Raw genomic sequence first — 13,580 nt, 5'->3', positions numbered from 1 at the left:
GGGACGCTAAACAAAAAAGTTCTAAAAGCCAAAGAGGGTTTAAAGAGGGAGTAATCCAGTCATTTGAGGGATCCCAAAAATAGATTCATTCAGCCCTGGCTTTTAGAGGACAGATTGAATGAGAAAGAGAATGGAGAGAGAGAGGGTCCCAGGTGGTGGGAGCCGCAGAAGCCAGGGATGCATTTACTTTGGCTGAAATGCAAGGTGTCCCAGGGCAGAGTGGGAAACTCCGTGTAGAAAAGCGTCAGAATTACCTCTTAGAGGACCTTGAAAGTGACAGATGGCACCCTTCTCTGGGGCACAGGACTGGAACTGCACATTCGAAATATTAATAGCTTTACCATCTCTCTTGACAGACCACTCTGCTTCATTTTTGGGAGAAAACTTCCCATACTATGGCAGCCATCCATGAGAGCTTCAAAGGTTATCAGCCCTATGAATTCACTACACTGAAGGTAGGAAAACTGAACAGACCACCAGAGAGTCTTATGAAAAATCAAGTTTTGCTTATATTACCAGCAATGTCCATTACAGTGAGGTTTGTTATTCGAAGACCCCAAGTGTTAAAGAGAACTGTGCTCCCTAGCAGAGTCTATTTTACCATATCTATAGTTAGTACCATGATAGCCCACTGCAGTCCTAAAACACAATGAACCTTGGGATTCACATGACTGGGAGGTGAATTGTGGGAAACTCAGTTACTTCTTCTTTATTTGATTTTGTGGTGCTGGGAATTGAACCCAGAGCCTCTCACAAGCTAAGCAAGTGCTCTGCCATGAGCTACACACCACCCCCAGACCCACTTTTTAATTATTAAATTCAAATATGCTCACTTCAGAAGGTATATCTTTTTTCCTTCTTCTGAAAAATACCTTTTTAAATTCTGACAGTGCCATCCAATGTAGAATTGGATTTTTCCATAAGACTGGTAAGTTTTTCTAACTGAAAAAGCAACATTAGACACAAGGTCTTCTCAATTCAGAAGGAATGCATGCACACTGTCTGATTCTTAGTATTGAAACTGAATCGGAATTGTTTTTCTCTCTAATGGGTACTAGAGATGAATGCATATCAAGGTAAGGAAGCATTTTGGTTCCAAAAGGATTTTAAGAATGCTAAGAGAGTAGTGGGTGCTTTGTTACTAGATCATATCTTTGAAAGAAAAGTTCACCTTGAAATTGCCTTGCTTCTAATATTTTAGGCAATTTGTGTCTTATCACCTTGCTTGCTGTAACATCAAAACATTAAAAAGCTGCTTTTTCTTAAAATGCTTCATTGATTTTGAGATGTTTATAGTGTATCTGCATCTATTGAATTACTGAAACAGAAACACTTTAAGACCTGCCCTTAAAATGAAGGTCCCAGGAAGAGGAACCCAAGAAAGTCTACTTACCCTGTGATACACCTGACCTGACTCTAGACAGGACACCTACTCCCCCCCCCACCCTTTCATTGGTGCTGACGTGCTGCGTGGTAACTACATTCAGAATATGCTCTGTTTGGCTCTGTGAAATATAAGTATGTAAAGGAGAAACATTTTTTTTTGTGTGTGTGTCTATGTGTGTTATTAGGGATTGAACAACCCAGGGGCATTCTACCACTGAGCTACATTGCCAGTCCTCTTTATATTTTGAAACAGGGTCTCACTAAATTGCTGAGGCTGGCCTTAAACTTGCAATCCTCCTGCCTCATCCTCCTGAGTAGCTGGGGTCACCACCGTGTCTCACTGATGAGAACCAAAAGATTTTATGTATCCTCCCTTGTATAGCCAAATTTTTTGCACACAGTTAGGCAGCAGATGTCTTTACTCTGGCAATGTTGCTGCTGTTAGTAGGGCTGTGTTTCTTCTCTGTGATTTACTGCTGCTTTCAGCACCTCAGAAAGTAGCCATCCAAGGCAGATGGGTCAAAATGGTAACTCGTGCCATTCGCAGTTCTTACACAGGCCTGAGCAGAATCCCGTGGATCACTCTTCCATAAGGCATATTGAGGAATCAGATTTGATTTTATTTACAATACCCAGGGTTATTTGCCTTTTGAAAGTCAACTGTACATACATAAATTGTCCAACTGTAAGATGAAATGGTACCTACCCTGAACACAATTCCAACGAACTTCATATTTGAGTTAGTTGCATATGAAGCACAACATGAATTCATGAGATTGAGGCTGCTACATGAATGAAAAAACCCACGTGTATATCCTTGGCTTTCTGTGCTGAGGAAAACACAGCTCTTCAATTTTCATCCTGCTCTTTATCCCGCAGAGAGGACCAACCTGATTGCATCAGAGGATCTCTGAGCAGAGAATTTAGGGAAAGGTTGACAGCCATGGTTCAGGTCATAAGTCCACTCTGGCCAGAGGAGTTTCCATTACCTTTTATATCACCAGAGCCTTCCTTAAGGCTCATAGTTTAATTATAATATATTAGGAGGAGTACTACATCATTAAAGTATATTGATGTTATAACAATATTAGGAATAAGTGTCGCCAGGCATGGTGGTGCACTCCTATAATCCCAGTGACTCAGGAGGGTGAGGCAGGAGGATCACGAGTTCAAAGCTCACCTCAGCAAAAAGTGAGGCGCTAAGCAACTCAGTGAGGTCCTGTCTCTAAATAAAATACAAAATAGGGTTGGGGATGTGGCTCTGTGGTCCAGTGCCCCTGAGTTCAATCCCCAGTAAACAAAATAAATAAATAAAAATAAAAAAGAATAAGTGTCCAAAACCAACCAAATAAACAGTTCTAGAATATTATTCATCTTGGCTGTCAGTGATGACATATTAGAATCTCAAGCTGATAGCTAATTATTTCACGGGATGAAAATCTGAAAAACACAACTGAATCCTGTTGTACATGTCTCATTATTTTATAGATAGAGGCACATGCATATCAAATTATCTGCCACAAAACATGAAAACAAAAACCATAAATACCTTATGTAAAATGATCAAGTCTGAGGATATTGACTTCTCAACCCTCTTAAACCACTGTTTTTTAAATACGCGTCCTATATTTATCAGATTTTTATTTTATCAAGTCATCTTTTAACATGTATATTTTTTGAATGGCACCTTATGTTGATAATGGCTATTTTGAAATTTAAATAAACGTTTTCACGATTAATTTGTTCTCTGGGTTTACCTAAGCAAATAGCCCCTTAAATGCCTTTTGGGACTCTGACTGGAAAGAAAACATTGTCTTTGGAGAGGCTTGCCAAGCTCTGTTAATGAAAAGCAAGCCATTTGTTTTCTTTGCTTCAGGGTGTATTCTGAGTGTGTTGGTAATTGTGCCATTGCAGCTGTATTTCCTGACTGTTAGTTTTATGCTTGATGAAGGATGATAATTAATGTGTTAAACACTTGGTGCATCCTGTTTGGAGGGAAGACTCTTGCTGCAGTATTGAAGGGATAAAATTTGTACCCTAAGAAGTTCAAAGTTTCACTTCAAGTGAATCTTCCTCTAAGAAATATATAGTAACTTCTTTAAAGCTAATTTTATTATAAGAGTGAATTGAGTCTCCACCTCATACAACTTGTAAAATAACCAAGTGACTCTTAGGACATTTTTGTGGTGATGTTTTATGTAAAAACAGCTATTGCTTTTTACCCAGGCCTGATGTAATTGTATTGATTCTACCTTTATTAACATATTCCTTCATATTTTAATTTTACAATTGATAAATAATAACTTTTGTGGCATTTTAACTTTATAGAAAAGTTAGCTTTGAAATTTAAAATTACAAAAAGTTTTTAAATCTAATAATTGTAAACAGCTCAGATTTTAAAGAGACTATCTTCTAAGTAGTTTCCAATAAAAGAAACAATTCCCTCAACTTATTTTCAGACAACACTTTTTGATTCATTAACATGCTGCTAAACATGCACATTTTGCATGCATTATCATTAGTGTATGAGTTTTACACTGATTCCAGATCATCTGGGAATGTCTGTCTTCACATGGCAGAAATTACCAAGTCCTGGGGACATGAATGGAATATGTTACTTGCCAGATCTTGAAAGCATTGCCCCTTCTTTGGGAAAAGTAATTGAGACTGAGTGTAAAGCATTTTTTAAAAACTAAATGAAATTCTGTCTTATTAGGAAGGAAGAAGCCTGTCTTAAATTGCCAACCCTCAGATGTGGTTCTGTTCACTCCCTCCTTCTAGGATCTTATTTACTTACTCATTTCTCCATAGACCCCAAAAGGGCATCAGCTGAAAAAGAAAAAGAAAAAAAAAAAGCCCCTTGGAAGTCAAGTGTCTTTTCCCTGAAAAATCTACAATTCTGTTTGTGTCAGTGATGGTTTCCTCCTCTCTCTCTGGCATCCTGGCAGTGGGTGAGGTGGGCATCTTCACAGAAGAGTGAGGATTGGGCCCTTTGCTGCCCAGTGGACACTCTTCCAGTGCTGACTCAGGGGAAGGTATGTCCTCGAGTGCTTGTGTTTAATGAAAATGGTCAGTAGTGAAGTATGTCCTGTGACATGCTCTACCCCTTGTGTTTTTAGAAGAAACACCAGGTTTTTACTCTGCTCTTTATGTTCTCTGCTCATGTGATAAAGAAAAGTTTGTAAAAGCACAAGCTGCCAGACCTGGTTTTGAGTCCAGCTCTGCCACTGCCCAGCTGTATGATGGTGGAGATGGTGGTAGGGCTGGTGTGACGGTGGCACTGGTGGTGGAGGAAGTAATGGTGATGGTGGGTAGTGATGGTGGTGGTGGCGAGGGTGGTGGTCACAGTAGCACAATTGGGAGTGGTAAGGGGCATGAACTTGCCAAGAATTCTGTAGTGGATCCAGAAGTCAGCCATTGAGAGCATCCACACAGGAAGGCGTATTGAGGTTGCTAGGTTCAGTAGCTCAGTTTAAGTTACTTTTATCCTCACTGTTTTCATTCTAGATTGTTAGTTTTGTAGTAAGCTTCACAGGCAAGCCTGTGACTGGCAGCACGATAAGAGGTCTCCCCAGACCTTGCCTCAGGGTAACCCAACCCACTCCCTCCCTGGCTCCCACAGACACTCTGGCAGCTCCATTCTCAAACCTGTCCTTCAGCCCTGCAGGCCTTGGTCTTGCTCACAGAACTCCCACCAGGGCTAGGAGAGGGCTGGGCAGGCCTGCAAGCCAGCAAGGCAGGAGGGCTTGCCTTTTCTGTAACAGGGCTAATTCTAAAACATGCAATTTGGCTTTGCAACTGGCTCTTGATCTGTGCCAAGGCTTTAAGGAAACCTGAATTTGAAAACAAATCTCTGAGCCTGTTCAAAAATAACCATTGAAACAGATGTGCCAAAGTTTCCTTTTTTCTCTTTCTCAGGGTGTAAGTCTCAGCACTGTGATGTAGGATGTCACCCTGAAAACCAAAATGTTTTTAGTGTTCCCAATTCAAAAAAACATCCTTTTCTAAATTTTGTTTTTCTCAAATTCATATGCCTAGCAGCCTTCTTCCACCCACCTCCACATTTCTCAGTTAATCATTTGAACATTTACCGACAGGCCACATGGCTCTGTAGTTACTTGCTTTGAAAATAAAGCCATAATAGTTTTTATGAAAATTGGGTAAATATCCCTGCAATGCTATTTTAGTTACCAGTCCCAACAAGGCAATTACTCATGGCGAACATCCAGAATATCCTTTTAGACTTTCAAGTTTTCTCTCGGTGTCATTACTTTACAAGGCATTTAGCAAAACCTTTTTTTTTTTTCTTTTTCTTTTTTTCCCAAGCTGCTCTAGGCCAGATCATTGGAAACAGCAAGTTGGGAAGCATCCAGGTCACTGGGGAAGAGGGAATAGATGAGCTGACAGAGGCCACGGAAATGAGTGGCTGAGCTGGGTGTGGCCTGTCATTGATTCATCTCTGCCTTTTGGTGATTGGCATTACTTCCCCCAGGCAGCTGGTAGCTCACTCTTCTTGCAACAACCTAGGTCATCTCCTTCACCCACCTTACTCTTTGAGGGGAAAGGAAAAAATATTACCGTTGTGTGGATAGTTACTCTGTGCCAGACACTCTGCTCAGGGTGAGGTGAAATAATGACTAGGAGAGTTTGTCATATGATACATATGACTCTAATGTACCAAGGATAGTTTTCTAATTAATGATACTGTGAGGTTCTACATAGTCAGATGGAAAGTGCATACATTTTAGCCTCAAATTAACCTTGGGACATTGGGTATACTTGATCTTGTTCTCATGTTTCAAATGAGGAAACTGGAGCTCAGAGATGTCTAGGAATTTGCCCAAGGCCACATGTAGTGCGTGGTAGATGTGGGAATCTGGAAGCTCACACTTTCTCCACCCTGACTGCTTCCCACAGGCACTTCTGGCTATGAGGCAGGAGAAAGAAGAAGTGCCACCTTTAAATAGTACAGCCAGAAACTTTCAATTAAAAACAACACTTTGAAGTGTTTGCTTATAGATGAAAAGCATAATTTATATGGCAGTCCCTCAGACACCTGGGAACAGGTGGCTCTTCTTTTAGAGTTTGGAATGAACCCTTTCCTTCTCCTCAGCATTTGTCATTGAAATGAGAGTTCAGTGGAGCATGGTGGCACAAGCCTGTAATCCCTGTAATCCCAGGAACTGGGGAGGCAGAGGAAGGAGGATGGCAAATCCGAGGTCAACCTCAGCAAGCTAGCAAGATCCTGACAAAATAAGGACTGGGGGCATAGCTCACTGTTGGAGCAACCCTGGGGGTTAATCCCCTGTATGGCCAAAAAATAAGAAAGATAAGAAAAGAAATAATACCAAGTGAATTATTCCATAAATATCCTTGGCTCTTCATTTTTTTTAACAAATAGTAGAATTTCTAAACCTGGATTCAAATATTACTTCTACCTATTGGCAGTTGAACAGCCTGACGCAAATTATTTCATCTGAGTCTCCATTTCCATGTCAGGAAGTCAGGAATACAATGTTTATCCACATTTCATGAAGATTAAATGTGATGTGTAAAACTTGGAGTGCAGCACCTAACACAGCAGGAGTGGTGAAGACACCTCCTGCCAGACCTTTACAAATTATTGATTAGGAAGCTGTTGGAATTCTTGCCATGAGCGTGGTGCTGTGTAGATGCATCCTCTCAGTTCATCCTCACAAACATTCTAAGATAGGTATGCTTGGCCTTGCATGCTCCAGTGTTCTGATGGGTAAACAGAGGCCCACAAGCCGTGAAGACCATGTCCTTGTCCCAGTCCTGTTTGATATACTTCCAAAGACCATCTCTTTCCAGGACAGTATGATGCCTTCCCACTGCCAATTTTCCATCTTATTTTAAAGAATAAGATTATATGTCCTATATGATTGTAATTATTTTTCTCTAATTTTATTTAATTTTTTCCCCTACAGTATAATTCAAGATTAATAGCTTTCCTTGGGAGGTGTTTTTATATGTGTCTACGTGCATGGTAGGGGCTAAATGGCCATAAATTGTGAGGCTCATCCACATGATGGCCCCTGCTTTTCATTTCTCATGTGCTACAAATTATACAAACATACACACACCCAGCTGTGATCAGCGTCTTTTAACCATGCCCCGCCATTCTGAATACTTTTATTTCCTTATATTGACAATTATTTGACACTTTCCTATTCACACAGTGTAATTAATGGGAAGTAGAATAAGGAAATTAAGTTGTCATAATTAAAGATCAGAGGAAACGCTACTCGGTCCTCGAAGTGGAGACTTTAAATTTAGATTATTAGAACTGGCTGCTGGTCTTTTGTCTGGGAAATTTGTTTTGCTCAGTAGTTTTGCATCCATTCAAATGAATGTTGTTGTTGCTTTTATTTTCCTAATACAGGAAGTAGTAACTCCCATTATTCTATTAAGCTGTTTCCTTTCCAAGACGCTTTTGCAAGCTGGGTCTGCTTATTTCCTCTGCCATGATGGTCTTACATATTGTGTGTGTGCTTTCCAAAGCCATTTAAGCCTAGATGGAAACTATTAGCATGTTGGGGCAGCCCGAACAGAGCAAGTTACTTAGTCTTAGAACATTCTTTCCTCTGCAAAGAAGCTTTCTGTCTTGTATGATGTTGCGTGCTGCTAATGCCAGTGATTTTCACAAGCGGTTTTAATGATGGACTGAGGGGGTTGGGGGTTTAGAGACAATGCTTTGGAGTCCTCATTTCTGGACGTGAATTCAGACATGGCTTCTTTAGCCAGCATTTGGAAACAGTTCCATCGGATGCCGCCCCATCTGCCTGCAGCCTGCCACACCTCTTTCCCTCACTAGACCTGAGCAGGTGTTCATGTCACATGAAAAATGCTGTCACTCCTGACTTCCACGAATGCTGTTGAGTTAAATGTTTTCAGCTGAGCGGTGGACTTCAAACTGATCTGACAGTTCACCTCAACCCTCTCACCCAAGTTGAGGCTTTGTAGTCAAACTAGGGAGAGGACTCATGCGCCCTACAAATCTAACAGTCACACCCAGGAACTAATTTGCGGGGAGGGAAAGGGACGTGATTTGATCTGTCCTCCATGATCTTTCCGAGTTCCCTAACTTAGCCTCTTTATATCTTCAATGTGTACCATCTTTAGAGAGAAACAAGTTCCATATGTGGTGTTACTTTATTCCTTGCTCTATAGAAGAGCATTTAGCTTAGCTTGATCTAAAAACTCCCTCAAGAGATGCCCTTTAAAAACGTTCTAAAATTAAACATTTTGACAGAAAAATGGAAATTATAAAAAAGATACAGATGATTTGCAAAATATCAAATTTTAAAACAAACTTTTAAAACAAGTACTTCTTCTGTACTAAATACTTCCCGATATATTATCTGCTTTTACTACAATAACAATAAATATTTCCATTAATAAATATTAGTATTGTGAAGACTTTAAAAAGAGAAAATGTTCTAAAATTGATTATGGTGACCATTGTACAATTTTGTGAACATGCTATATATACATTATTTACTTATACACCTTACAAATATCCACATTCTGGGGTTTGTGATCTATATTTTGGTTAAGCTGACATGGGGACGCACAAAAGAGTCCCTTGGTTCAAAATTCTAATATTTAATAAACAAGCTCACATGCTCATAATAATTTTGCTTGTGGTTTTATAAACCTTTCATATTATTCCCCTGAGTCTTTACATATCCTAGCTAAAGAGAACTAATTTTTTTTTCATTTAACCTTTTGCACATTAATTAATCAACCAACAAGTATATATTTAGCACCTCTCTCAAACTTCAGAAGCCAAATTGTTATAGGGACAATGGTGAGTAGGAGGAGAGGCACAATTGTCACAGGAATTATTAATAATAAATTAAAGTAGCAATTGGAACTGCAGCCATTCTGTTGGGGAAGCACAATAGTGTCTTAACTGTGATTGTGGTGACAGGGAGCCAACAATTGAGTCCCTGCTAATGGCCCAACAGGGGAAAGGGTTGAAAAGAAGGAATGAGTGGTTTACATTACAAAGGGATTGTCTGAGAGCTGCTCAAGTGTGGTCAGGAGGGGAGGTCAGGCTAGAGACAGAAGGGATGATAACCGTGGAGCTGTCAAGGGCATCTCAGGGGTTTAAGCAAGGGCTGTGGCAGCTCGAAGCAGCCGGCTGAGGCAGACATGTCCTGGCCCTGCCTAGCGTTGATTGATAAAAAGGAAACACAATGGGAAGATAATTGAGCAAACCAGGAGGCCTGGGCAAGTGTCACAGAATCTGAAAGTGAGTCCTGGGAGGCATCAGAACCTTGGCTGAAAATATTCCTGGCTTCACTGTGACCAGAGTTGGACCATTCTGTGGGGAATAAAACTGCTGTAAAGGGTGTATGTGTGTGTGAATAAAATGCTGTGATTGGCAGATCTATTGAAAAGAGCGCGTCCTTGACGTCTGATGAACTCCTGCAACTGCCCATTTCCAGAATGTGTGCACGTACACACACACACACACACACACACACACACACACACACACCACTTTTACCGGATGCTGGAGTAGATAAAAAAATCATGACCGTCTAGACTGCAGTTCATACTCACAGTCTTATTTCTTCCAACACTGTCCTTTGTAGCATTTTTCCCTCTGGTCCAGGCTGCAGCAAAGGATCATGGGTTGCATTTAGTTATTCTTTATAGAGAGACACATCGAGCAGAAGAATATGATGAAACGAATGGGGCAAATGTTAAATATTGATGACTCTGAGTAAAGGAATGTCTCGCTGTGTGACCCTGCCGGCCTCTTCATCCTGGTCTCATAACACTTGTACCCTTGCCAACTACATCACAACCCCAGAGGCAGCCTTTTTGTTCCTTAAACAAGCTTAGCCATTCCCACCTTTGGACCTTTGCATTGGGGGGCCCTCTCTTATCCCTGAGCTGCACAGGACTGTCTCCTTGTCATTTAGCTCTCAGTTGAAATGTCTCTTCCAAGAGAGAACAACCCTGCTCCCTGAAGTAATGATCCAGTCACTTTCTAGTCCTCTCTTTTAATTATCTGCCTACGCCTATTACTAGCTGAGAATTCTGTCTTCACTAGTGCATCCAGAACAGCACCTGGCACTTGGTAGGTGCTCACCAACCAGCTGTTGAATGGATGTGCTAATTTAAATGTCCAGAAGGAGGGCATCATTAAAAATGATAGTGATGCCTTATAGATGGGCATTATGCAAGAAAATGCTTCAGAACTCCAATCAGAGGACATATGCTCAGAAAACCTTGATCCTATGTTACAATATAGGTGAATAAATGCAGGGAGATATAATCATCTTACATTCTCCACCATAATAAACGTTATTTATTATGAATACTTACACTGATTATTTTGGTTAAGAGGACCTCTACTCTTCTACAAAATATATAGATAACAATGATTCCAATATCTAAGTAGGATGAGTACAAAAAAACAAAGGAAATGTCTAAAAAATAACAACTCATCATTTTAAAGGAATGAAATATGAGTAATTTTTATTTTCTGTATTTTTCAAACTTTTTGCATATGGTTTTATTATTTTTCTAATTAAAAAAAAATATTTTAAGAGTAAACAATACAAGATAGATACGGTCAAGTATTAATAAGACAGTAAATGCAGTTTGGAATCAGAAGGACTCTTGAATTTGGCATGCTTAGTGAAGCTTTATGGAAAATAGTGGTAATCGATCTGGGCTTTGAAAAGACTCATAGGACTTTTGAGGGAGGAGACCCAAAGAGGAACAAAAATAGTAAGGGAGAAACCAGCATACTGTGGTGACAGGAGGAGACAGGACTAATCAAATGGAAAGCTGGAATGGGGTTGGAGAGTGTGGATTGTGGGTTGAGAGAGGAAGATAGGGTCACATTTTAGAATATCTTTAAAATCAGGCAGAGATTTTTAGATTAGAAGTAAAAATAAATTAGGAACTATTGTAAGTTCTTGCAGATAAGGGTTAACAGGAAGGCTTGGGTGTTTGGGGAAAATTTCTCTGTACAGGGCATAAAACAGAGCTGGCAGTTAGCAGGATATAACACCAACATCCATCTGGTATCCATGGCAGACTCCAGAATCAGTCACAGCTCTGCTCTGCCTGGACACAGCCTTGGAAGCCTCTTCACCCAGGCTTCCTGTCAGCCATTACTAATTCATCCGCATTGGCTGTGAAACTTGCCTGAACCTTCTGTGATTGTCACACTGGAGATGTGAACCATAGGAAGGAGAAAAACAAGAGAGGTGAAGGCCCAGAGAATTAGGACATTATATTCTAGGAATGTAAGAAGGCTAAGCATCTCGAGATGTTTCTTTTGTATTCATAGGTCTGTATTTTAATCAGGGCCAGAAATAGAGATCTTTTTGTATAAGTCATTACTCCGTTGTTAAAGAAATGTTTTGCTTTTTCTTTCCCACTCCTTTGTCACTAGTATACAATTTGTGGGCCCTTGCTTTTTTTTAAAAAAAAAAAAGAAAAAGAATTGTTCCTTAAATATTTAATGAACCTTGAAAACAGTAACTTTGACAAATGATGTGAAAAAAAAAAAAAAAAGACTCACCCATTTAATCTACAAAGATTTGGGCCCACCTGCTCTGTCCATTTGTGGGAGTTGTCAGAATATGTTTAGACACTATTTTGGGGTTTTTTTAAAAAAAGGTTTTGTTTTCTCTATTTTTAACACAGTTTTTAGATTACAAAATAGCAAACAAAATTAAAAATAAAATGAAGTTGTCTCATCTTTGGTGGCAGTGGTAGAGGAAGTTTCGACTCTGTCAGTGTGTGGGCTGAAGGAGAACAGAATGTTTATCTTAGCTGCATGTCGAAGTTGGAAAATAAAGTTAGCAATAGCCAAAAGGCCTTCTTTTGAATAACTTATCACAAAAGGGAAAACATGAATCTAGTGGCAAATCAACTCTCCTTTAAAATTGCTTGCATTGGGCCTGGAAATATTGTTACTTTGCCATATAAAATTTCATTTCTGTCCACTTGATTGGCTCATGGTTCTCAGTACCTGTGATTCAAATGTTGGGTCTCAGGGACCAATGGCGATTGGTTTTTATTGATGACTTTTTGTTCTTTTTCCTTTTTCCCTTTCTTCTTTTTTCTTCCCCCTCTTTTTCTGTGTCTTTTTCTATGGCTCGTGATCCAGAGCTTACAAGACCCTATGAAAAAACTAGTTGAGAAAGAAGAAAGGAAGAAGATGGCCCAGCAGGAAAGCACAGAAGCAGCAGAGCAGGAGCCGAGTCAGTAAGTCACGTCAGCCCTCCGTCTCCTGAGGTCTTTCTTCCCACGGGTGTGGGCGACACAGTCTTGTCCACACAGTCCTGACGGGGTCTCAGCCATGTAGCTTCCTCACTTCTTCACCTTGAGGCCAAGCTCCCTCAGCCCAGGTTCCTGCTAGACCTGCCTCACTTGTCCCATGTAGAGACCCGTTTCTGGGGTCCTCAGAAGGGGCGCACTTGTAAGGAGTTGATTGGGACAAGAAAGAGCAAATGTCCACGTACTGTCTGGCTCCCTGTCTTGTGGCCTCAGCCTCAGCTTCATGTTCTTTCTGGCTTCTGTACCCTATCTGGTCCCGTGGTCACCACTGTTCACAAGATGCTGTGATGGGGACCCCCCCACACACACTGCCCGGGGCCCCATGGCTTTTCTCCCATTGAAGCTGATGATGTAGGAGATTGCCTTAGGAATGCACATAGCATTGCCCTACAAAAGTGTTGGGTTGTGACATTTTGTTTTCACTGCTCAAACTTTCAGTTTTCTCCTCTGTGAAGCGGAGAGGAGCTTCCTGTGCAGGAAGTGAGGGCCCATCCCATCTATTACCTCTTTGCAAGCAAGGCGCCGCCTGTTGTTATAAATACCCAGATGAACTTTTCAACGTAGGTGGCACATGGTTCCTGATCCCGCACAGTGAGGAGGTTTAGATGTGACTCCGTGTCATTTTCTATGGAGATATAGTAGCCTGCAGGAATGTAGCTGATCTCTGAACTGGCTGACCCAGGAAAGCTAAGTAGATGACATTGCCTCTATCCACTATTCCTTACACACACACACACACACACACACACACACACACACAATTTAGGTGACAACTTTATGGCAAATGGGATTATATTTTTTACTCCATCTCTGAATATAATTTCAAACATATTTTTGTATCCTATAGAATTATTTGCTGT

At 40.5% G+C, this 13,580-nt stretch overlaps 1 protein-coding gene across 12 annotated transcripts in view; it reads left to right on the top strand.

The window, feature by feature from the left end:
• Positions 1–13,580, top strand: part of Ica1 (islet cell autoantigen 1) — a 144,585-nt gene that overhangs the window by 103,907 nt on the left and 27,098 nt on the right. For all 12 annotated transcript variants that reach the window (XM_076834032.2, XM_076834006.2, XM_076833983.2 and 9 more), the window contains exons 8-9: positions 357–455; positions 12,551–12,648. In XM_076834032.2, the coding sequence (XP_076690147.1) occupies positions 357–455; positions 12,551–12,648 (197 nt within the window). The remainder of the gene's footprint in view (positions 1–356; positions 456–12,550; positions 12,649–13,580) is intronic.

Source organism: Callospermophilus lateralis, chromosome 1 (genome assembly GCF_048772815.1).
Source record: "Callospermophilus lateralis isolate mCalLat2 chromosome 1, mCalLat2.hap1, whole genome shotgun sequence".
Classification (NCBI taxonomy): Eukaryota; Metazoa; Chordata; class Mammalia; order Rodentia; family Sciuridae; genus Callospermophilus; species Callospermophilus lateralis.
The sequence above is the reverse complement of the archived record's forward strand: the minus strand, read 5'-3'. Positions and strand labels throughout refer to the sequence as shown.